The sequence below is a fragment of the Littorina saxatilis genome, linkage group LG5 (assembly GCF_037325665.1).
Source record: "Littorina saxatilis isolate snail1 linkage group LG5, US_GU_Lsax_2.0, whole genome shotgun sequence".
In the NCBI taxonomy this organism is placed as follows: Eukaryota; Metazoa; Mollusca; class Gastropoda; order Littorinimorpha; family Littorinidae; genus Littorina; species Littorina saxatilis.
This window is the reverse complement of record NC_090249.1, coordinates 17,723,594-17,750,361: the sequence shown is the minus strand read 5'-3', so window position 1 is coordinate 17,750,361 and position 26,768 is coordinate 17,723,594. Positions and strand designations below refer to the sequence as shown.

At 42.8% G+C, this 26,768-nt stretch overlaps 1 protein-coding gene across 2 annotated transcripts in view; it reads right to left on the bottom strand.

Annotated features, from left to right (window-relative positions):
• LOC138966446 (uncharacterized) overlaps positions 1 to 26,768 on the bottom strand; it is a 94,721-nt gene that overhangs the window by 47,955 nt on the left and 19,998 nt on the right. For both annotated transcript variants that reach the window (XM_070338688.1, XM_070338689.1), the window contains exons 11-22: positions 26,482 to 26,727; positions 25,703 to 25,840; positions 24,847 to 25,088; positions 23,586 to 23,845; positions 22,362 to 22,589; positions 22,042 to 22,145; positions 20,595 to 20,803; positions 19,619 to 19,831; positions 16,269 to 16,490; positions 15,660 to 15,760; positions 10,556 to 10,764; positions 9,675 to 9,865 (exon numbers count right to left, since the gene is read on the bottom strand). In XM_070338688.1, the coding sequence (XP_070194789.1) occupies positions 9,675 to 9,865; positions 10,556 to 10,764; positions 15,660 to 15,760; positions 16,269 to 16,490; positions 19,619 to 19,831; positions 20,595 to 20,803; positions 22,042 to 22,145; positions 22,362 to 22,589; positions 23,586 to 23,845; positions 24,847 to 25,088; positions 25,703 to 25,840; positions 26,482 to 26,727 (2,363 nt within the window). The remainder of the gene's footprint in view (positions 1 to 9,674; positions 9,866 to 10,555; positions 10,765 to 15,659; positions 15,761 to 16,268; positions 16,491 to 19,618; positions 19,832 to 20,594; positions 20,804 to 22,041; positions 22,146 to 22,361; positions 22,590 to 23,585; positions 23,846 to 24,846; positions 25,089 to 25,702; positions 25,841 to 26,481; positions 26,728 to 26,768) is intronic.

Sequence of the window (26,768 nt, the reverse complement as noted above, 5' to 3'; positions counted from 1 at the left end):
GGGGAAAATAGTGTATGAAACCCCTTTATGTTGTTTAAATTGATGAGATGTGTGCATTTGGTTGCGTGTGATCTGTTTATTAAATGAAATATTGTTGAAAACTGACCGTCGGATTGCAGTCTGTTGTCGAAGGAACTGAGTGAAAAGAAGGGGAACTACTCTTGTCGCTAGACAAAGTATGAGTTACTTGTCTTGGGAAATTGCTTGTGATGAACGGCTTGAGCCACGGCAGATGAGATTCAGAAAACAACCGAACTCATGGATTTTATATGGAGATTCATGTGTTCAGGCCTGTAGTTGTTAATTTAAATGCGGTATGTTTGTATTGTTTGCTCCAGAGATGTATACTTCGTACATTAGAGCGTTCTGAACTTTTCAGTCGCAAAAAGTAGTACCGAAACAGAACAACCTCTCAACCCATTGCACTATCGAGGATTCAGGCTGTTGCTGGGTCGTTATTTGTTTGGTTGCTGGGTCATTATCGAAAAATAACTACCCCTACAAGTTTACAGAGGTAAAGAAGCAGAGGGGGGAATAAGCACATAAACACACTCATGCACACATTTCCATTCGATAGATTTGCATCTTTCGACCGTCGCGATATAACCTTCGTGGTTGAAAACGACGTTCAACACCAAATAAAGAAAGAAAGCATCTTTCGATTATTATATTGCACGAAAGTAAATCTTCTCGAATCGTACAATAGATTAAGATCCCGAGGGCGCTTTGGTTTACCTTTAAAGTAGGACTAAGGTATCAATGTAGCCTTCAGGCACCGGCTGAGAGAATACATCTACAAATAATCACATTTACTTCGCGATTCTCTCGTGGCACCAAAGCACCAGGGCTCCTATCTAAAAGTAAAAGTGCAGCTTTTTCGTGTTTTACTTTTCTATTGTTTTGTTACGCCCGTTTGTCCTTCTTGGATGCAGATCACCTTCGGACGGGGAGCTCGTTTCTGGCGCACATGTGGTTTCTTATTTGTCCTTTGATAATGTAGACTTGCACATGTAGTTTGCAGGTCACTTCTGGTGCACCCGTGTTTTTCATTTTATTTGGGGGGATCTTCTTTGTCCTTTCAAGATGAAGATCATCCTCAAACTTGCATCTCATTAATTTTCTGAAACACTCGTGTTGTCTATTTGTAGTTTTGGCTTTTCTTTGGCTGTTCACGATGCAGACCGCCCTGCGACAGGCAGCTCTTTCCTGGTGCCTTATTAATACTCTTTTAGCTCTCGTTTGTCCTTTCAGAATGTGCACCAGCCTCGGACTGATGGTTCATTTCTGTCGAACTAGGCATATGAAGGCCATGTTCTGACTGCCGATAATCTGATGCTGAAGCGTTCACACCCGTGTCTACCTTGTCCTCATCACCGCCCTGTTCTACTATTGCGTTGTCCACGACTTTGTCTACTACAGTTTTGTTCGTGTCTTCATCTGCATTGGTGCTCATACTAGGCAAGCCGTTACACGGGGAAAGAAAGTCCACTACTGTGCTGCGCTGAGAGTGCGACAAGAATATTATTCCGTCCACAGCGCTGCTGTAAGTGTAAGAGTCATCGGCAGGACCCGTGTCGAGACGTTCAACACTTTCTGAGTAGAACACATATTTCACGTCGTCCACACAGGCGAGAGTAGCGCCGATATCGTCAACAGTCGTGCTTTGCGCACCCCACTCCAGGACCGAACACGGGTCCTTGATGAGTCCCGGGTCAGCTTTACCCCCATCCACAACCGATGTCGATGCATACACGCCGGGTCTCCTCGGCTCGTCAGTGGCGTCGCTGTGCAAGCTGGCGTCAGAAGACCTCTTGTCCCTGCTGTGCAGTGAGTGCAGTGAGGTTCTAAGGTGGTGAACGATGGGCATGAGGTTCCATATTGCCCTGGGTTTCGTGGTGGCAGAGTCCACTGGTGCTATTTCTGAGGAGGACTCGGAGTCATAAAGGCTGGAGGCTAGAGAGACTTGCAGGAATTTGGGCAGGCCATCGGAAGTGCTGGACGAGAGAAAATTGGGATTGTTGAGGGCGGACTGAGTGGAAATGAGAAAGGCGGAGTTGCGGACCTTCAGTTCTTTCTTCTTGTGGCCGGTGTGAGTAGGTGGGTGGACCGGGCGACGGGAGGCGGACAGACGCCAGAAAAAGATCCAGGGCGTGATCAGGTGCATCACAATGGGCGTCACGACCATGAACTTATGTCGCAGCGTCTCCACCTCGGACGTGAGGTTCTCGAAGACCAGGCCCAGGTAGAAGAAGTAGCCGGCAAGAGGTATGTAGGAGAAGCAGTACAGTAGGTTGAAGACCGCGGAGAGGGTCGTCTGGTACTGGTTGTTGGTCACAATTTTCACCATCTTGTTCCACCGATGTAGGACCGGCTCTGTCCTGTAGGACTTCCGAATGCGCGAGAGTCTCAAAGCATTCTTTATTCCCCGCAGCTTCCAAAAGATGGCAATGTAGCAGGCAGCAATAGCGACGGCAGCGGCGAAGGCGAAGGCACTCTCCACAAAGTAGCCATGGACAGCTAGGCTGGTGAACAGACCACAGTCCAATTTCTCGTTGTCGAATCCACCGAACAACACCACACTAGAAACGGCTATGCATATTGCCCACATCAAACACACAACTATCCCTAGGCTTCTTGTGGAAGTTGAAACCTTAATGTACCTGGTCTTGGCGAAGACTGCCACAACCCTTGCAAACGCCAAAAGTATCGTGCACGATACAGCAGCATTGTAAAAAATGAAGAAACCACAAACAAAAATTATGCAAGGCCACGTATTCTGGACACGAATGTTGTTCGCCACGACACTATCGGTGCAGTGTCCCAGCAACGACGCCATGAAACACATGTCCGAAAATTCCAGGTTGATCAACATAACACGCAGGCTGCAGCATAGTCTTTTGTTGCACAATAAAGCTACTAGAGTGGCGAAAGATAAAAGCAATCCGATTATTGAGAGCGGTATTCCAATCCGGCATATGTGCAATTCATACTGGATATTCTTAGGCAACGATTGCTCGGTTGTTACATTGCTGTCGGCCATATCGAAGGAACATGGACAGGAGACAGACCTCACACAATGACGTCTACATCTACGCGAACTGAGTGGGATGACGTCAGCCTGCCGGTAAAGTCATGGTTAATCCATGTGAGGCAAGCGAGACTTTCAGCTCGATTTAGATCAATGCTGCGTCGCCCAAAACAAATAACGGTTTTGGGTGTGACGAAAAAAAGAACAGGGCCGGAGTGCTATGTTAATTATGAGCAGTTCTTCCACACCCATTTAAAAAATATGACACTACCAGCATGTTCCCGCATATTGAGCCAGAATTTTTTGTTTTGGCAAATCGACGTTGCAGTTCCGGAGCAAATGAGCAAAATTTCTTTGCGAATTTGCGTTCAAACGTGTTTTTCCCATAATATAACGATGCACAGGTCGAAAATATGGCCAAGAACAAATCTATGGTACTTCGAAGAAAGAAGAATAACAAAATTCTTGTCCAATACGACTTGCAATTTACCGTGTGCGCTGTAAAATCTCCCTACCTTCTAAGCAGACATCTTCATTTACTTCCAAGGGAGAAATCGTTGGTCATAAAGTCTTGCAGGACCCAAACATACTTCTGCGCCCTTTCTTTTCTTTTCATATTCAGTTGCTTCGCAAAAATGAAGTGTCATTGGTTTTCTCAACTTGTCAAGTCAGTCAAAACGACCGCAGAACACAGAACTGGGAAATGACACTGATTATGATACGAAAGATCTCCGATGACGAAAGTATAAATGACGTCATCTGGTCACACCTATCTCGAGAACTAAGCGTCGCTCAGAACCAGCGCCCTTCCATTAAATCAAAAAATCAGAGAATCAAACAAGTCGCGTAAGGCGAAATTACTACATTAGTCAAGCTGTGGAACTCACAGAATGAAATTGAACGTAGTCCGCCGCTAGTGCAAAAGGCAGTGAAAGTGACGAGCCTGTTTGGCGCTGTAGTGGTTTCGCTGTGCTGCATATCACACTTTTCTGCACCTCTCCACTTTAAACCATAATACTCCTCCAAACAATACTTCTTCGAACCAATCCACATTGCTTAAGTCTTATTAAATTAGAAAAACGTTTAAACACATCTAAAACATCTAATGCTTTTTTCATATGTTCTTTATCACGTAGAAAAAGGGTTACATCATCTGCGTATAAGAGCAGTTTCAGAACAGTTATTGGTGACGCTTCACCATGTGACATAGGCAGATAGATACCTTTAATATCATCTTCATATCGGATCTTGATCGCCAAAAGTTCAAGGTCGATAATAAAAGCCATTGGCGAGAATGGACACACTTGACGAATGCCTGTTTCAACAGGGAACTGCTCTGATATCCATCCAGTATGATTTATGCAACTCTGACTTTTGTTCATGAGAACAGACACCCATCTCTTTTAATGGTCTCCAAAACCAAATTTATCAAATGCAAACAAAATAAAATCCTTGGATATGTTGCCAAAAGCACGACGGAAATCGATTGTCAGTAAAACTCCAGGTTTATCTAATGTATTCATAATGTCTAAGGTATCATCAATGAGTCTTACCATTGTACTACTTTTTCTACCCTTCATAAAACCAAATTGATTTTCATGGACAAGGTGCTGACTTTCTTTTGTGCATTGTTGATGGTGAATGCATGTTAATTTATTTTTAATATACTTTCTTATGTGATAACCAATGTGCTATATTTTCTCAGGACAAAGAACAAATGTTTATTTTGAATGTGTTATGTATGTTATTATTACGGACACAAACGCTCAGCAATGTAATTTCTCTTTTAGAGATTAATAAAGTTATTGTATTGTATTGTATTGTATTGTTAAATTACAAAAGAAAGTCGTTTTGCTAAGCACTTCGCAAGGATTTTATAATCAGTATTAGTTAAAGAAATTGGTCTCCAATTCCCGAGATCATCTCTGGGTAATTTTTTACCTTTATGAATTAAAGTCAGAACTGCTTATTTTTGAGTGGTAGATAATTCACCTTCCGCAAAGGAAGTTATAAACGAGGTGTGAACACCACTCCCAATCTTGGACCAAAACACTTTATAAAAACTTGTCGTTAGGCCATCCATACCCGGGGCAGAATCGTTATTTAATAATTTAAGGGCAGCAGTTAACTCTTCTTTAATAATATCAGTTTCCAAATCCGATTTTTGGTCACGGGAGAGGGATTGTATATCCAGACCATGTATACATTCCGTAGCATTTGTTTCGTTAAATTCGGAATGTTTTTCATACGAATTCTTAAAAAAACGTACCTGTTCTTTCATTATTTCTTTCTGTGTATCAAGCACTCTGCCATCTTCTGTTTTCAATTGATCAATAATTTTCATATTGGCTCTACTTTTTTCTAAATTCAAAAAATATTTCGTGTTCTTTTCTCCTTTTTTTTATAAACTTAATACGGGAACGGACTTGAGCACTCTGGGCTTCTTCCAGTGAAAATATTTCCAATTTTGTTTTAATATTTTCTCGTTTTGTCAAAAGGTTAATATCCCGTACGTCATTGGCTAATAAAATATCAATTTCATCCAATTCCCTCTGAAGAGTAAACCGGCACGGTTGGCCTAGTGGTAAGGCGTCCGCCCCGTGATCGGGAGGTCGTGGGTTCGAACCCCGGCCGGGTCATACCCAAGATTTTAAAATTGGCAATCTAGTGGCTGCTCCGCCTGGCGTCTGGCATTATGGGGTTAGTGCTAGGACTGGTTGGTCCGGTGTCAGAATAATGTGACTGGGTGAGACATATGAAGCCTGTGCTGCGACTTCTGTCTTGTGTGTGGCGCACGTTGTATGTCAAAGCAGCACCGCCCTGATATGGCCCTTCGTGGTCGGCTGGGCGTTAAGCAAACAAACAACAACAAAAAATCTGAAGAGTAAGCTGAAGATTATTTTGTTTTCGCTTTCTTCCTGCTGCAAAGGCTATACAAAAATTACGCATTCGAACTTTCAACAATTCCCATTTTAACTGGTCGCACATAAACTGATTTTCTAATAAAAATATATCAATCAAATCATTCATTAAATCAACAAAAAGTTTATCTCGTAATAACTGGTTATTGAATTTCCAATAAGAGGGACCACGTGTAATATTCACGAACTGAATTTTCATTTCAACCAAGCGATGATCTGTGTGGGGTACTGAAATAATTTCACAAAACAATGTTTTATCAAACAAATTATCAGAGACGAAAATATAATCCAGACGACGGGATATGAAGGGATTTTTCCTCCAGGAAAACTGCTTTTCATCTGCATGAAACAGGCGCCATACATCTTTTAAAGCATTACTATTCAAAAATTGCTGAAAATTGGCCATATCAACTTTTTTTTATGCTTTTCACCATTTACAATGTCTAACTCGTCATTCAAAACACAATTAAAATCCCCCAAAATTATCTTCTCACCATCTAAATTTTCAAGACACTCGTTCACTTGTGTCCATAATTGCCTTTTTTCCAAGGAGTTATTTGGAAAATAAACGTTCACTAAAGAGAAAATGTGGTTATCGTGAATAATTTGTGAACATAATATTCTTTCTGTTTTCAACACTATTTCTGTATCACATCCGAAACTCTTTTTCAAGAGGATCAATTGCCCCATACTTTGACATTAAACAGATGGATGATACACTTTTCCACCCCATTCTCTCTCCCACTGATATTTTACGTCGTCAGTTATATACGATTCTTGCAAACATATTAACAGCTATTGTGTTTTCAGTGTGGCAATAGGGTCCGATATTTAGACGAGACAAGTATAATGCCGACGAGTATAGCGCTCTTTGTTCGAGTCTAAATATCGGACCCTATTGCTACGCTGAAAACACAATAGCGATTATATAGCTGTTCTGACCTTGATTTGTTGTTCCAAACTTACAAAATGACAGCTTTTGCGTCGATGCGTTGATCTCAGGTTTTGATAGCAGACGCCGTTTCTTATGCGCATTAGTTTTGCGCAGGCGCCACACTGACTTTGGAAAAAAACCTCGATTTGACAACACAGCTGTTAAACAGCTTTTTATTAGTTCATTCGTATATGTCGTGCCGAATTCACGGAATTGCCGAATTCGCGGAATCGGCAACATTTTTGCCCATTTCTCGTAATCGGCAAAACGCTGTCTATTACGCGAAATCGGCAGCGTTTTGCCGAAAATGCGTAAAGGCTCCTAAAATGTGTCCATTTCGCAAAAGTGACAGCCAGTCTGTTACTTTTTTTGTCACCAGAACATTGCATTAACATTGCTTTACCTTCCTATTGTGGTTTTATGGTCTGTGTTGGTCTGTGTCCAGCATAACTCCGGTAATGCAAGAAAACTACACTTTTTGCCATACCTTGCCATAGCTTATCGATTATTGCAACATTTATCCTTTCGAGTATCTAGCTGTTTAAGTGTAATGACACCCCAAGCATTTGAGAATTTTAAAGCCAAAAACGGGCTGCCGATTTGGCAAAATGGGCACATTTTACTCGCATTTACGCGTTTTCGGCAAAACGCTGCCGATTTCGCGTAATGGGCAGCGTTTTGCCGATTACGTGAAATGGGCAAAAATGTTGCCGATTTCGCGAATTCGGCAATTACGTGAATTCGGCACGACAGATACAACAAAAAGAAGTTTGAGTTTTTTAAATTTTGAACAAGACTACTTATGAAGAAGACCAAAGCACAACATCAACGGAAAGCTAGAAACAACTGAAGAACTAGGATGCAACAAGGGGAGGAGAAGAGAACAGCTGATCCGTACAACGCGAGCAGACGGCGGAAGTTTTCAGTTTGGGTGAATGGTATTCATACTTGTCTCGTCATAAAGCGAATTTTTCAACCTCAGTTATAAACGACTATGAATGTTAGTGCCATGGGTTGTACATCAATACTTCAGAGGGGAAGTGGGGTATTTAGTGTGGAGTTACGAGATTAGAAAAGCCGAATGCGAAAGTTCGACTTTGGGCATTTTGTGGTGTTTAGGGACAGAAAATAATTGGTTTAGTCCTGTTTCATCGGGAAGTTAACAGAAAAGGGTATGCTATCGACATTTGTAAAGCTGAAAAACATTTCCGAGAAGAATTTCAAGTTGTTAGTGTATGCTGTTGTCGATTGTTAACATCGTGTGGTACAGATGGGTAAACCGGAACCATGCGTCTTTGTTATTGCCAATATGCTTTTGAATATTGGCAAAAATGGCCGACTTCCGTAGCATTATGCTTTGATGATGATGTTGAGACCATCCAATCACAGCCCCCGAATTCCCCCACGTGTCCATCAGAATAGCTATATTAAATCATATTTTAATTTTTTTCAACAAATCAAATACTGATCTTCTTTTTCTTGTGTTGCGTAATCCTCTCACATTAAGACAGCATATTGAAACGCTATTCATGAAACACGTAAATCATAATGTCACAAAAGCCATCTCTTAGTCCTTTAACCATTGCCAAGTCGCGGGGCACGTGTAGAGTACACGTTAACACGGAAGCGCGGTCAAGAAAACAAGCTAGTAGTCAGCAAGAAACAAAAAGTGGTCCATATTAGGTAACCTTCCCCTGTGTAGAATAATCGTACAATTTTCCAAATAATAATAATTCTACGTCGCTTTATGGCACATGTGTGTTGCGTATACACAAACCACAGCAGTGCGAAGTATTTGATTTTCGTTTGGACAGGCTTTCATTGGTTAAAGTGATGGTCTGCGTTGTTCAATTCTAACTTCTAGTTTTGGAGAATCTGGACCAAGTTTGCAGAACGTGTGACGTCATATATCTACACGTATCGGTACCCGTCTTGGCTTCATCCTGATCTCTACTTCTTAATCGAAATTTTTAATTTGCACCTCAGTTAAAGAAGCCTGTTTGATCGATCTTTTTTTCAAAGCTTGAGCGCTAGTTAGGGCCTATAGGTTATTTTCATAACTGACGGAAACGAGTCCTTTTCTTTTCTTTTCTCCTTCTCGTTGGAGGTGGTCCAAATTACGGGACACACACATACTTTGAAATGTTGCTATTATTTTTTTAATGTTTTGGAAAGACACTGTTACATGTAACAATTACAGTCTAAGTTCCCTTATATAGAACATTATATATGTTATCAGCTGTGTTTGTGGACAGAAACTAGTCCGTTTTAAGCGTCGAATTTGGAGTGAACGCTGCTGGAAGTACACAAAAGCGAAAAAATGGTTTTGTGGTTCTTGCTTCAAGACCTGTTTTCACGTGTGCATGTTAGCCAGAGAGGGTAAATGTGGCGAATGGAATTGTTTTTTTAGCGCTCTTGTATCGCTAGTTCCGTACTAGGGGCCGGTCCACATAAGGGGCCCTTCCCCTATCAAATGTAGCATTTAACAAAATAGGGGTTTGGAGGCCCTTTAAAACACTGCCTATCGGGATAGATTGGCGTCAAAATGCTCACGTGATTTATAAACAGACAGACATAATTTTATATACATACACACGAAGAAGGAAGAGAGAGAGAGACACACACACACACGCACAGAAAAACGGAGAGAGACAGAGAGAGAGAGAGAGAGAGAGAGAGAGAGAGAGAGAGAGAGAGAGAGAGAGAGAGAGAGAGAGAGAGAGAGCGGGGGGGCGAAGGGGGAGGGGAGGGGGGTGCAAGCACACAAAGAGAAAAATTAATAATCACTGACCAGTAATAACGGATGTAAATGCCCTGAGCATACTGGCCGGGTGTTTTGCCTGAGGTGGAGTTGGTGATGACCTCTATGGAAACGCCCGGAAACGAGGCATTGACCCTGACCTTCGATTCCGTCATGTTGAAGGTCATGGCCTCATCAGTCTTGGGGTCAGCCACTTCCTTTGTCTCCAGTTCGTCGTTGGTCTTAAACAGACGGTTGTGAAAAAGGTACAATGTTGAATTCTTCTTGTATGGCAAGGCCATGTGTTTACAAACGATTCGGCTCACGATCTCAGACCTGGGCAAGCTTTCTTCTTCTTCTTCAGCGTTCCAGAATTTGCTGGTTACGTATGAGCTCGTTTGCCCATTTGGGTTCCCCAAACTATACTCTGAGAGCATAGTCAGCTTCACTCCGCTTTCGTTGAGTAGGCATGCTGGGTATTTTCGTGTTTCCATAACCCACCGAACTCTGACATGGATTACAGGATCTTTTCCGTGCGCACTAGGTCTTGTGCTTGTGTGTACACACGAAGAGTGTTAAGTTACTAGCAGGTCTGCACATAAGTTGACCTGGGAGATCGGAAAATTCTCCACTCTTAACCCACCAGGCGCAGCGACCGGGATTCGAACTCACGACCTCCCGATTAGGAGACCGACCTCTTATCACCACGCCACTGCGCCCACTGGGTAGGCTTTCACATTTGTCTTTCACCACCACACATACCAAAAAGTCAACATCCCGACAGCTTCTTGTGCAGAGGTTGCACATTTTGATGAACTGACTATTCAGAAGCCACTTGTTGGAACAACAAAAACGCCACCACCATTACCACCACAACCACCACCACCACCATCACCACCATCATCACTACAAAACATCAAAGCATTACAGACCTCCACAATCAGAGAATGAAGAACTTTAGGACCTAAACTCATCACAGAGGAGAGCAGATGGTGCTTGGAGCTTCCCATGTCGCCGTAAGTGGAATGTAGGTCAAGACCGTAGTAAAGACCGAACTCGGGAACCACGGATTCCACGTGCAGCTCTTTCGTCGCTGCGTTCGCCTTCACCACGATGTCAAACTTCCGTTGTAGCTCATCGCCTGAAATGTAACATATAGTCTTCAATACAGGGTACGTATTTTGGAATATTATAGAGTTAGCGGGGAGAACGATCGAATGCTCAGTCCGAAAACGCGACAAATATTGCGTCATGTTTCTCTTCTCAGACTGCCTGCATGTGTTCCACTCGCGTTCTGCAACCCAGGGATCGGTCTCCCGTGGGGGTCATTGGTATCAACAAACGGGGTTTTGTGTTATAAATTTTGTTAGAGATCGGAGGGCGGCTGAGGTAAAAATTCGAGATACTAGAAAATGCACACGATAACTTTCAAGCACCAGGAAGAAAAAATACCTGGCCTTTTCATAAAAGTTCACGGACCTATTTTCTCCCTGACCTTTTTTCGACCAGAGTTATTAATTTTGTGTACAAGCAATATTCAATGATCCATTGCCTACCATTAGCAGTCATGAATTAAAGAGACCTCAGCGCCCAAAGACTTGTTGGGGGCCCGGGTAGCTCAGGCGATAGAGCACTGGACTTGTGATCGTAAGGTCGCTGGTTCGAATCCGGGCCGGGACGGTATCCATCTCCCACAGTGGTCATTCTGCCATAAGTACAAATGGCTGATACCACCTAAACACGCATATACTTGTGTATCTCATTTCTCTCTTCTCTCCAAAGACTTGTTCCTCCGTGGTGTATCGTCCCGGTAACGTTCGTCTCCATCACCAATGAACATTGCACACATTTGAAAGCGATGCATTACACAGTCAGGGTGACACAAGGAGGGTGTGCAAAGCAAGCTTCAAAATCGTCGTCGTCCTGGAATGGTGGTGTAACTCGATACTTGGCGATTTTGATGTTTTTGTGCTTTAGACTAAGTAAAACATTATTATAATAATAATTGTCAGTAAGTACTGGTGTCACATGACTGATGTGAACCAGTTGATTGGCTAATGGTGATGCGCTAAAACTGTTAGCGCACTCTTGGAGTGCGCTAACTTTTCCACAGAGCGTATTCTTCCGCCCTTTGCCTAAGCGAGAGTGTACTCTCATCCTCAGAATTAATTAATGACATGTAGCTTATATTCTTCACAATACCAATGATTATGACCATAAATTTCCTGCTTCTCAATTAAAGCAGAAGAACCCGCTGTGTCTAATTTTTCAGTTCTCATTGGCTAAGATTCCTCTCATAATTATGCCATGTTAGTGGCATGTAGCTTATTATTCACATTACCAAATGATGAGTTAGTATACAATTCCCAGCAGCTAACAGAAAACACAAGTGTTATTCCGATAACGTAGCAGCTAGAATAGCACGTAGCAGACTACACTGAAATATGACTGCATCTGTTCAGTAAATGAATGTTTTCCGAATTATTATTTCAAGGCAAGAACAATCGGAATCGAAAACGTGTAGGGTTTAGAACGTTCTTACCATATATAAGACTTATTACCAGCCTGCCTCATGCGTGCAGACTCAGTGCAACGTGACGAGCAATTTTTGTTTTTGAAATGAGACTCAGTGCAGTGGTTCGCCTAGCAGACGACATAAATCCCGCTCAGCAAATTAACATGTTGGGCAAATGTGAACGATAAAACGATGGGGATATAATACGTGTAGGGTTCAGAGCATTCTTACTGTTCATATTTAGTACCAGACTCCCCGATGAGTGAAGATTTCTTTTCTTTACTTTCTTTCTTTATTTGGTGTTTAACGTCGTTTTCAACCATTCAAGGTTATATCGCGACGGATGAGTGAAGATACCACACGAGAAACATGCCACATTTATTTTGAAAATGTGCTTTCCGTCGACCTTGGCAAGGGGCAAAACTCTGCACAGTCAATCTGTCGAAGCTCGATGAAGGTTTCGAATCGCAAATAACTAAGAGCACAGTCCTTTCTCCGAGTTTAAATGAGGTCTCTATGAAAGATCATCACTTTTTTTTTTTAGCTTAACGCTACACTGGAATTTACCAACAGAAATTAAAACAAGAGTTTGCGTGTGACGAAAGCACGACACACTTGAGACACCCCACACAAAAGTAGATCTGACACAAACCTGACCACACAGTTACGCCAATCCAAATGCGCGTTGCAAAATGTGCGTTTTGAATCTTCTTTTTCTCTGGCGGTACTGACAATATCGTTATTGAAACAATCCCAGTGCACTAAGGGATTTATAGAGCAAATCTCGAAAATAATATTTGAACTCAGCGCTATGCGCTTCGTTCAATAATGAATTTTCTCGATTTGCTCTATAAATCCCTTAGTGCACTGGGATGTCTCAATAACTTAAATAATAATAATACGAGAATTTCTAACGCGCACATATCTCACCACAAGGCGACTCAAGGCGCACTCATACACAATCTTTCGCATTAACAACTCAAGCATACTCATATACTCTTACACATAAATTACATGAAGATGACAAGGCAACACAAACAGAGACACGGCACTCAAAAGTAAGCATGAAAAAGAAAAGAAAATGTCAAACAATAAATATGTACATGACTATTTACAACTGATCTGATTTAGGCTTGCGGGTGAGATGGGTGAGGGGGGGGGGGGGCGGGTTTAATCCATGAGAAACATTCTCTAAAATACGATGGACAATACATGATGTTTTAACATTCTTTTATCTTTCTATCCATGTTGGGTAAAACTATAAACACTATTTCATAATACAATAATAATCAGTTTTGGCCTTCTGCTGAAAAACTGTCTAAATAGTAAAACGAGTTGCACCAAGCTTCCATAACGACGTCATTTTTTTTGTCAGATTCAGGAGCGGTTAGAGTACAGGGTGACCAAAAAAATGCCACCCTTTAAATTGCTAATAACTCCTCAATACCTTCAGCAATTTACTTCACATTTGGTGTACATTAGCCTGAGATGTGTGATGAAAATTCCAAGTAAACTCGGAGGCAAAAGAAACGCAAATAAAGGATGCGGTAATTAAACCTTTATGGACTTGAAATAAAAAGAAAATAATGATACTAGCATGTTCTGCACGTGTTGCTTTAGCGGTCTTATCTTGTTAGAACCGTGTTTGCCGTTATCTGGGTCACACGTGAGGTCTTGTTGACGGGGATCCCAAACCGTCATGGGGACCACTTTCAGCACATGCACAATGTGGAAAAGCAGCTTTTCGTGTTCAGAGTGTTCAGGCAAGCTGTACCGTACTCACAAAACTGTTACAACATTCATTTCTGCGACACAGGCGCGATTCCGAGACTATCACCAGATCAGCGCCAACAGGCGATCGGGAGACTTGATGCCAGACAATCAGTTCAGCAAGTTGCTAGGGCATTTGGAGTAAATGTCACCACGGTTTATCGCCTGCAGCAACGTTTTCATGCCACTAACAGTACCTGCGACTTACCAGGACGTGGCAGACCCCGGGTAACAACAGCCCGACAAGATCGCCATCTTGTCCATCAACACCAGCGAGATGCATTCGAAACTGCCGCCAACACAGCCCGTAACACATTTGGGGTGCATGGACAGTCAGTGCCAGAACTCTACGCCGACGCCTTGGTGGGCAGAACCTGGTAAAGCGGCGTCCTGCTCGACGTCCTGTCTTGACAGCTCAGCATCGCCTGGATCGTCTCGCCTGGGCGCAGCAGCATGCCCACTGGCACCATCGGGACTGGCGGAGGGTTCTTTTTTCGGACGAGAAGCGCTTTTACCTGGAACCTGGCGATGGGCGTGTCCGGATCTGGCGAAGACCTGGACAGCGGTTTGCTAACAATAACATCCTGCAGCATGATCGATGGGGACGTGCCAGCGGTATGATATGGGGCGCCATTGGTGTCAATTAGCGAGTGGGACCTGTCGTCTTTCAGAACGTCGGCCAAGGTCGTGGGAATGGTGTCAATGCAGACCGCTACATCAATCAAGTCTTGCGTCCCTATGTGGTTCCATTTGTTCAGAGGTACCGGAACTGCCTGTTCCAGCAAGACAATGCCCGTCCCCATACTGCACGTGCTACCCAGGACAGGTTGCGTCACAACAGCGTGAACATTCTGCCTCATCCTGCTCGATCTCCGGATCTCAACCCAATCGAACACTTTTGGGACATCATGCAAAGAAGGATTAATGCCCTTGCCAGAAGACCCCGCACAGCAGCAGAACTGCGTGCTGCCGTGACCCAGGTGTGGGCTCAGGTCCCTCAGCAGCAAATTAATCACCTCGTCCTCTCCATGTACCGGAGGTGCGCCACAGTCATCAACGCCCAGGGAGGAGCAACACGCTATTGACTTTCAACAGTCTTCAAACAGTGTTCAGTGGAACATGGCACGTCATGCTCTCATCCCAATACACTTTTCCGTATGGTTTTTGTATCGGTCAATTCGTTTCCTTGTTATTGTTAACCCGAAATAATTAATTCGACATTAAAATTCATGGGTAACCCATCTTCACTGCAGCATTTGCGTTTCTTTTGCCTCTGAGTATATATAGGTCAAGTGGTTTATTTTTACGCTTTTTAAAGACTATTTTTCAAATTCGGATAATGACTCAAAAGTAGGAGGTTTGACACTGAGCATTGGCAACACTCATTCGACTTGCACCCCCCAGACTCCCTGTTATTGCTGTTTTAACTCATCTATAGTCTGAGGATGGTTATTGTTATGAAAGATAGTTTGTTTTTTTAAATATTAACAAAATGAAAATATGTCAGTGTAACTACCACTCAGGGCCATATCTCGGATTTTTGAGTCAATCCCCGATTTTTGAGCCCCCCCCTCCCCCCCCCCCTCGAAAGAGAATTTAAGTCAGAACATTTAACGTACAAACTTGAACCTGGGTAAACTTTTTTGTATCCCATGTCTCAAGCCAATGTACACCAAATATGAAGTAAATTGCTGTAGTTGTTTAGGAGTTATTTGCATTTTAATTGGTGGCATTTTACGGGCGTTACCAACCTGGTGCCAGACAGTTGGCCTTGACAACAACCAGCACTCCGGGCGTGTCTTTCTGCTTCTGTCGGGTGAGGGTGAAGGTCACCGTGTATTCCTTCAGGGAACTGGAACAATGATATGGGTTAAAGCGTGTTTTCATTCACTTTCGCTGTATACAATCGTTTCACACTAAAAACAACATATAGATCGATAACAAACAAAATAAAAACTGGATTAATAATGTTATGTCGTTGCTTTCTTTTACATTAGAGAAATGATCGGTTTGGAAGACCAGAGGACGTGTAGGGCTAGGGTACTTCTGCTGCACTGATTCCTAGCTAAGCAGATTCCTGCTGTGAAGGTTTGAGCAGAAGAGCAAAAGATTAATAATTCAAATTGGGCATTGCACTGTCAGCAATACATTTTAAAGAGATCCGAAGTCAATATGCCCACCTTCACTGGACGTACACAAATTTAAAACAAATCAAAATAATCGATCAGTGATGTTACAAGGTGCAAGTATTCTTCAAGTAATGTATACTGGCACTTTAGAGAAAAAAATATCAACGTTAATATAAACATCCCCATAAAGAAATTTAATGAAGCACTCTGAAAATACAGATTCCGACTTACTTGTCCACGGCTCTGGTGTTGACATCCAGATGCACGGGCCCAGAAACCAAGGGGAAGGGGTAGTCGACCGAGAAGTTGACCCGCTGGTAGAAGCCTTGCACACACATTTTCTGCCCGCTCCACGTCTGCAGAAATTTGGGCAGGCATTTGCTCACCTCTACCTGGGTGTCAGGGGTCTTTAGGGCCTTTTCAGCTCCGTTGTGCAACTGTAAGATGTCGCTCCTGGAATGGACGATGGGAAAAATTAACAGATAGGTCAAACTGGAAACAGCAATCTTATTAATACTAGTCAGAATAATAATAGTAATAATAATAATAATGATAAGGGTATTTATATGGCGCAAATTTAAACATAGTTCTTAGCGACAATCTTGACGCTTTTCTTCTGTCCGAATGCTGAAATAGAACGCATATGATAGACTAGAGGAATACCCGGCTTCGCCGGGGTGAATCGCGAGACAGAGACAGACAACGTGGCGGTTCACCACAATCACCTTTGAAGGCGAAGTCCTCTCAAATGGGATTGAGAATTTTAGAGCTTATTTCTAAGCCCTAGATAGATGACAGTGGATTTTTCGATAAATAGATTCGACCTTTGCACTTTTACAGTGAGGACAACTTACGGGTACATGCAAGGAAAGCCCACAGCTTCTAAGGCGAACAACTCTGCAGAGTCTGCTGTGAAGGGCGACGGTAGTCTCCCTGTCACACTTGACCCCCTTTGAATGAACTTTGTCCCCAAAGTTCCGAACCATGGACCCGCCAAGCTTAGGTCCCTCCCAGGTGGAATGGGAACAGCACGAAAATGATTCAGTGGCCTGAACATTTCATGTCGAGTCCCATCGCTGTCGACGACGCCAAATGTAACCGAGTGCCGAAACACCACAATCACCTTTGAAGGCGAAGTCCACTCAAACGGGATTGAGAATAACTGTTATGGCTTCTCGAAGGAAGGCCTGAACATACATACACACCAAAGCCGCCAGACCACATCACAAACAGAACTCTACAATCCACAGGTGTTGCCCCCACACACACACAAACACACACACACACAGAGAGAAGCCGTATATATATATATATATATATATATATATATATATATATATATATATATATATATATATCCCATGACCTCCCTTCTTTGTCTCTGTTACTTCAGTATGGGTATATATGTTGTATTTTTATAGCTCAATAAATACATCATGGACTCCAAAAAATATATGATAGTGCAGATTCCGATTTGGGCAAAGGACTACTTTCCTCCCGACCTTTGACCTCGCGCCGAACAATGTGACACATTTGTATGAAGTTCTAAAATCGTATTGCACGGCTCAGAAAACCATATCAGTTGCACGCAAAAATGAATCTCAGAACTGATCTGATGTATGAGATGCAATAAGCAAAAGTTTCTTTCATTATGAAAGCAATGCAGGTCGAAAAAAACGAACATTCAACTTACAAGATAACCAGATGCTAGCAAACCAAAACAAAAACACGAGTACCCTCCCCTTGCATCGTTAGCAGACGACTTTTGAGAATCTGTCGGTAGTGTGTTTTGGTGTGCGCCTTCAGCTATCAAACATCGGCTGTTTCACGTGTTTTGCGAGCAAGTCTACTCTTTTGCCTGGCTCTGCAGTAAGTCCACATATTTTTCCGTAATCCAGTCATATTCCTTCAAAATGCAATCAATCGGCGGTGACAGACGTGTCGGTCGCGTTTTCCTCACACCCGGCCATACCAGTTTAAGTTCATCCATGCAAACACACTCGCAAAACAGTTTATCACGTAGATACATTTCAAATAGGGAGCAAATGGTTAAATCTAAACCTAAATATTTGTTCCCTAAAATTTGCTTCTCTGTCAATAAGCCTAATTACACACGTTCGAGAAAAACAACGTGGAATCAATTCTGAATCGAGTAAGCCAAATGGGTCCCAAACCCGTTTCGCCCATTCTGCCGACCTGAAACGCAAAACAAAAGAATTGTGCGCTTCAACTAAATTAATTTCTATTCGACTTCATTACTTTCTTGCAACTTATGAACCTTTACTTAAAGCTTTTAAATGGTCTGAAAGTAGTGTTACCGCGTACTTATCGATGCACTCATTCGTTTTATTTTTTCAGCGACGGTCACTTAGTTTAAGGTTGCAAAAGGGCTAAGTCTCGGTGGCAACAGTTTTACCCTGCACAGATCGCAACAGTGCCGCTAGTAGTCTACACTTTGTGTTTGATGGTAGAATGGGATATACAGATTACAACACTCGTGGTTTTTTTATATGGCTTGTATTTCAGTCAAGACCCAGCGGGAATATCAATCGAGAGCCACTCGCCAGAGGCTCGTGTCTCCCGATGATATTCATCCGCTGGGTCTTGACTGAAATACAAGCCATATAAAAAACCACTCGTGTTGTAACCTATACATATATAGATACATATAGAGATAGATGACAGAGATCCATCGAGAACTTTGGCCGTGCATCGCGGACACACACACACACACACACACACACACACACACACACACACACACACACACACACACACACACACACACACACACACACACACACACACACACACCCACAAGTCGTATATATATATATAGAAACCCTTAATGATAAGTAAATGTAATGTTCACCATATGAGGCAACTTTTAACGTGGATTCTATTCGTACTGTTGGACGTAATGAGGATCTTGACGCACTGATTTGAAAAAACCTTGGGTAAATTAAAGTTCAAGATAACCGAAACTTGTTTAATATAATAAAACTTACAAAACAAAGAACACATGTAGCAGTAGACTTTACCCGCAGCAGAATAGGATAGTCTTCTCCGCTTCACAGCGTAGATAATTTTCGACAACATCATTGAATCAGACCTGCCAATCCTTGTGAAACCTTAAGTGTTACTGTAGCAATTAATTTTAACTTTTGTTGTTGTTGAATTTTGAGCGTAGCAAAAGGTGTTTTAGTGTATCAGTGTCTAACATTTATTTGCACATTCACATTTTGGCTGCTTCGCGCAAGAATACAAACATTACAAAATAAGTCAATTTATAAAAAAGAAACATAATGGCCCAGAAAGAGTGTTCGCAGTGTCACTTTTCAGTGTGGACAATGTTTTAAGAACACACATTGTGTCCGCTACACGAAGTGAGAATCAGAAATGAGTACCAAGACACACAAGAAAGAGCAAAGTGTTGCATGCATGTGATTATTTGTTTGAGAGTAGGAATTCTACGCTTGGCGTAACAGCGCAAGCAGTTTGTCTTAAAACGTAGCATGCTACGATGAAAGTTGAAATATAGTACGCTAAACTGGAAGGATACCGGACACGGAATACCTTACCTGACACTGATGACGTTGAGCGGTCTCTTCAAAGCCCCGAGCCCCAACTCCAACACCTGAGCGCCAGGTGCTTCCTTGCTCTCTGGGACAGGTGCGTACTTCAGCCTCCCTGCCAGACCCCCGTTGACCAGCACCGAAACGTTCATGCGAATCCCGGACGACGTTATGTGGCCGATCTGCAGCGCCTCTTGGAAGAAGACCTTTACACCCACGCTGGCAAGAAGAGAAAGGGAGAGAAGTTACAAACATGATCTAATTTTGTCATAATAAGTTACAAATATGACCGAGAAGAGAGCTGGGCTGATGACTGTGCACGAGACAGTTGTGAACCGGGTGTGAGTCAGCCGCGGGATTGGATTGGTGGAAAAACACGCCAATTTTGTTTCTTTCAATTTTAACCAATCCGACCCCGCGTCAGGCTCTCCAATGTGTGGGTAAATGTCTCGTGCACATCACCCGAGATGTAGGTTCAACTAGCTCTTTATTTTGTGGAAAAGGGGACAAGATGTCAAAGCAGGCTCAAGTACTGAAGGAATCAAAGAAAATCCTGTTGGTGCCATTAGGTTTTGGAAGTTTTGGAAGTTCAAGGCGCTGGGTCATGCAAAGGAAAAACGAATCTGTCGGTATGGTATTAACTAAGCAGCATAAACATAATATAAGGCAAAGGTCGGTTGAAATTTGTTCAATAATTGATTGATTAATTGATGCATTCTTGTTCTGTTTTTGCTTTTCAATCGCAGAAAATGTTAGGGTCGGTTCGTAGATTTTCAGTGATTGTTAAAACAACCTTAAAAAAACATTAAGTTTACAGTACTTGTTTGTTAAAAAGTTCAAAGATGTAAATTTGCATTGCTTTCGATGAAAAAACTTCTGGGCAGTTTATCATAAAAGAAAGGAACGACGTTGACACGAGGTCTTCTATATAAAAAGTCAACCTGTCTGCGTTTTCTCATTCACCCTCGTCCAACGGTTTTACCTTGTGGTCAGACCTCCTGTGATCTCCAATGGGCCCTTTCGGGTCATGAACTTCATGACGTCACCTCCGGCGTTCAACATGGCGGAAGCCACCATTGTTCCGTCGGCCCTGCCTTTCCAAGGGAGACCAGCCACGGTTGGGACAATCTGCTCCAATTCCACCAGCTTGGCCGACTTGCCCAGGAAGAGTTGCATCCCTTCCGAAAGTTTCTGTGTCAGATTAGTTGCAGAAAAGGCTCAGTACAATGAAAAAGGATCATTACTCTGAAATTGCTAACAAATATGACAGTGGTGTATACAAATTTAAGCTGAAACTTCTGTGACGATTGAAGAGTTGCATCCCTTCCGAAAGTTTCTGTGTCCGATAAGTTGTAGAAAAGGCTCAGTACAACGAAACAGGCTCAGTACAATGAAGTTGTTAACTAATATATGGCATTGTTATAGGGAAATGTAAGCTGAAACTTCTGTGACGATTGAAGAGGTACATCCCTTAAAACAATCTCTCTGTAAGATAAGTTGTAGAAAAGGCTCAGAACTTTGTTGAATAAGAATACTTTATGATCTCATAGAGACATTCAGGCGTGGTACATAACAATAATACAAACAGGACAATGTTTTTACATAAGACATATAGCACTATATAACAGGGCAGGTTATAAACACCTCCCACATACCTCTCTGGCCATACCTTGCATTGTGCTTACGCATTCAGTCATGAACACATCCATGTCTCACTTACACATCGCACACCTGGACATTCTTATATGGCATTGGTGTATACAAATGTAAGCTGAAACTTCTGTGACGATTGAAGAGTTGCATCCCTTCCGAAAGTTTCTGTATCAGATAAGTTGTAGAAAAGGCTCAGTAATATGAAGTTGTTAACAAATATGGAATTGGTGTAGAAATATGTAAGCTGAAACGTTTGTGATGATTGAAGAGTTGCATCCCTTCCGAAAGTTTCTGTATCAGATAAGTTGTAGAAAAGGCTTAGCTATATGACGTTGTTAACGTATATGGCATTGGTGTAGAAAAATGTGCGCTGTGACGATTGAAGAGTTGCATCCCTTCCGAAAGTTAAGTTGTAGAAAAGGCTCAGAAATATGAAGTTGTTAACAAATATGGCATTGGTGTAGAAAAATGTGCGCTGAAACGTCTGTGACGATTGAATCACAAGACATTGCGATAAGATACGTGTTGGGAACCCTCAGAACATTTCTGGGACTGGACGTTACAGAAAAGTTACAGAAAAAAGCTTTCAGTCGTAATCACGCACAAATATTTAAACTTACATTTTCAATGAGACGAATAACTGCACAGGCTTATTATGTGATACGGCACGGAAAGTAACCCACTGTGTTGCACATTTAGAGAAGCTCGCACGCACGTTCACACAGACGAACGTTCAAACACGCATAGATAGCGACCAAAAAAGTGTAAAAGCCTACCTGCGCAAAGGTAACAATTTGTGAGGGACCCTTGTCTTTGGCTTTAGAAGAACTCTGGGCCATTCGGATGATATCCTCGAGGTTTATGAAGCCAACCTCGCTTCCTGCAAGTTGTTGAAAAGTGTTTGGAAAGTATACTAACAATTGTGCATATGTTCTTTTGGACACAGACAGTACACAACCTTACCAAAGACATCTGACCTAATAGTGATAGCTTTGAATTTTCACTGGGAGGAAGCGACCCAAATTATCCCAGCGTAAATGAAATGAAATAAAATTGTACGAATGTTCTTTTGAAAACAGACACTACACAACCTTACCGAAGACCTTGACGCGGAACTGAGCCTGCGGAGCGTCTCCCGTGGGCATGTTAACCTTGAGGAAGAGGTTCTTGAGGGCCTCCACCACCGTCTTGTCGTTGAAGAAGAGGGTGGGGAGCTCTCCCTTCCTGGGCAGTGCAGACTGCATCACCTGAGCTATCACGGCCCCCAGCCCTTTCTTCAGACTGAAGTCTGGACCCAGGACCAGCCGCACGATGTTCTCCAGACCTGCATACAGTGAAACCCCCATTTTAAGACCTCAAAAAATCTGAGAAAATCAGGTCTTAAAAAGGAGGGAGTCTTAAAATGGGGGTTAATTTACAGAGGTTATGAACAGAAAATCTCAAGAGGACTTGGAGAGGACAGCACGTTTCGCCCCGCAGTCCGGACTGACGATCTAACAGCGAACGACAAGAAGAAGAAGAACAGAAAATCTAAAACAAATCAAGGTCTTAAAATGGGGGAGTCTTAAATTGGGTTGGGGTCTTTAAAGGGAGATTCCAATGTACAATGAGCTGGCATGAAGTACTGCAGGTCGTGGAATTAGTGAGCGCGTGAGTGAGTGAGTGTGTGTGTAAGCAATTCGGTGAGCACTCTGTTTTTTGCTGTGTTTAAATGTATTACGTATTGTATGTACTCAACTAAACAACATTCCTGAGTATTGCACGTGGTTGTAATAAAATCTTATGTCTTCTATCTTATATCTTATAACCTTGGGTATACGGTAAAATATGGCACCATGAATGGATTGCTTGTTTTTTATCTCCCTTCGGAGAGGATGTAAGTGACCGACAGACTTAGGTATAAGGTAACATATATATATGGCAACAAGAAAAATGGATAGGATGACCAGAATTGTCCTTCATTGGGATGATATAGTAATGAACATGACAGCAAGTCGCGTAAAGCGATATCAAAACAGTAAGGGAATCTGTCGGCGTAAAAGAATGAAACAGAACCCACTTCAGTCTCAGGGATTCATCAATGCATTCTCGGCCAGACCAAACATTCAGACACACATATCATTGCTAGTATGCAGCTGTTTCCCCTTGATCACAAGTGCAGTACCTATGCGCTATCGCGGTTACAGTAGTCATGCGCACTAAGACACTTCCGAACAGAGAAGCTTCCATGTGGTTACTGAATCAATGACAGTTGCACTTACCCTTTGTCTCTGTTGGTTTGTCCGTAATACAACCCCAATGCATTATAACACACACGAACCTTGAAAGTCCAGACCCAGTTCCAGAAGCTCTATGGAGCGGTTGTTGAAGAGGAAGCTGAGGACGACTCTCTGACTGCTGGTCACGATGCTGGCTGGCTCGAATATAAGGCTGGCAGCGAGCTTGGCACCGTGCTGGCTTTTGTCTAGAGGTAGCTCCACATACTTGGAGAACTCGGCGTACTGCGAACCTCGTCCTCGCAGAGTCTCAAACTCCTCTAAAGGGTTGCTTGCGAGGTTCGACCGCCAAAGGTTTCGAAGGCTAGAAGTAAAATAAAATTAAAATTAAAAATGAAACAAGGGACTGCATGTGAGAGGAAATAGAACAAGATACCAATAAAAATGTACTCACCAGAAAACAGCAACATGAACACATAAACACGAACTAGTTTCGACTTTCGTCTTCATCTGCAAAAACAAAAACAATTAGCAAAAAAGAAGAATAGACAGAGAAAGAAAATGAAGAGAATGAGCACAGAAGGATATGGACAGAGTATATATGTCAAGCGCCATTTGCCGATCAGCGCGATCTTAAGATGGCGCAGAACCATATGACGATCCGCAGAAAGCGCGCCCATCTCGAGATGGGCGCGCCATCTATGGATTATTTCCGAAAACGAATAGTGCTGCGCGATCTTAAGATTGTGCAAACCAAGCAAGAATCGCGCCATCTGCCGATCACTTGGAAACACACATACTTATTACTAAAAGGGTCCAGACAAAGATGAAAGCTCAACTGCAGGTGACTTATGTTGCATGAACAGAATAGCGATATAGCGATATTTTAGAGTTCACATTGGGTTATTTTTTCATTTCTTCATTGAGACAAACTTATAACAATCAATGCATTTAATGTAACACATAAAAAAAATACAATAACGTCATGAAAGGGTTCGGTTCAGTGCCTTTAAGGACATACGGGGCAGACCTTATTATTTGCGACCGAGTCATGTATGACGAAGTGAAGAATTGACGTCATTTCCAAGATGGTGGTCACTGAACAAACCGACGAAAGTTTGTCTGTGACGACAATTTTCAAAATATGTTGGTTCTATTTAAACCCGACGAGTCATTGTTTTGCTTATCTTAAGATTGCGCAGAACCATGTGACGATCGATTGCCGTCCAAAACGGCTTGGCCCATCTCGAGATGGGCGCGCTTTCTGCGGATCGTCATATGGTTCTGCGCCATCTTACCATACCCCCATCCCAAACATACACCACAACATCCTTGTGTTCTCTCACACACAAACACACATCCTACCTTTTCAAACGCGGGTCATTGGACTCCAACAGATGAGCAACTTTAGTGACCATATAGATCTTCATACTGGCCATTGTCTCCTGGCGGATGGCATCGGTCAGCCGTTGTGCGGTCTCTGTCTCTTCGCGGAGGACCAAGCGGTCAAAGGCTATGGTGCGGAGTGCTACCTCGCGCGTACTGTTGGTCAGAAGGTCAAACAGCGCTGCGTGCAGTTTTTTGTTTTGCTCTACCTTTCCAAGCGCCTGTGAGGGGTTTAAAGAAGACATGTACATTAAACAAACTAGCTTTAAAAAAAAAATAAAAAAAAAATAAAAGGAAAGTAAATAAAATAAAGCCTTTCGTCCCTTTTGATAATTTCGCTAAATGCTTTGACACTGATAACAGGTTCTTTTGTGAAGGGCATGTGAAATAGACTACTATTTGCTTCATGATGGTAAGTATGTTTTCCCGCTAAAAAGTTTCATTCTGTGCCTGGTGGTTGTTCTCCGTGCAAGAAACATTTACGCCGAATTGGAGGTAGTAAGGTGCGTTAGACACTTGCGAAAAATTAAAGAGATAAATTGGCAAATGCCGAAAGAGTCTAAATGAAACGCCTACGTACATACTTTATATAACATGTTGGAAGCTGATTTCGTCAACACACACACACACACACACACTCACACACACACACAAACACACACACACACACACACACACACACACACGCACGCACGCACGCACGCACGCACGCACACACAAAAAAACCACACACACACACACACACACACACACTACCATCACCACCATCACCATCACGACGACAACAAACGAACAATCACAAAACAATTAAAAAGTGAGTAAAGAACACTCTAACCGTGAGAGCAGCGTTGGTGATCTTGTGGGTCAGAGCGGGGTTGTTGACACAGTGAAGCAGGGCTGTCACCAAGTCCTTGCCCTTCTTGTTGGCATCGTCGTGAAACTCTTGAATGGCTCCTCCAGCATTCCCCAAGGTCTGGTGGTGGTCACATAAACAGCCATTAGGAAAACGCAACAACACTTAAATCAATACGTCAATCTTCGCATAAACCGGAAAATACCGGAAAATAAACGGTCAAGTCGTCAGACCTCTTGGTTTTGATTGAATTTGACAGTGGTGTTTTTTTCTGTTAAAATCTAGTGCTACACTACACTGTAGTTTGATTGGTTGCCAGGTAACTGGTTTCCTTCTTGTCGTTTGGTGCTCGGTTTTGATGAGATGATTTCTACACAGCGAATGTATGTTTTTGAGCGCCGGCTTTACAAGTAAAAACCCGTTTTGTTTCTTGTATTCTGAAATCATCGCTTTTGAGGGACAGGCACACCCGCAGAGACACTCAAAGAGGCACAGACAACAACCTCAATTGAAGTGCACATACATGTACATAGATTTCCCCACCCAAACGCACACACAGGGCTCCAACAACCCCACTCGACACACACCCACAAGGAAACAATAATTGTTAAACTTGCATCAGTAACACATAGCCACATCGGTTGAAGGGACGTTAAAAACAATAACCGACCAACCGAACAACCACCCTCTACAACCAGGTTCTAGGAGGCCCCTACCCCGACCCCAAACCTAGCCCTCCGAAACTTCTCTCATCCACAGACCTTGAGCACAAGAAGCAGAGAGTTGAGCTTGTCGTGCAGATCAGCATCTCCACTGGCAGGCAGGATCCCAGGTCGGCAGGTGTCCCCCAGGGCGGCTCGCAGGTGCCGTAGAACCTCCCGAACGGCCGCCTTGCCGTCTCTGATGAACTGGTCATCCTGGCTGGCCTGGATCTGCTCCGCCAGCTTGTTGACCAGGGTGCCGAGGGTCAGCCAGCAGTTGTTGCTCGAGGACGACTCGCACAGTGTCTGTAACATACAATGTGTCGATCTAAGCAACAAAGGGACGT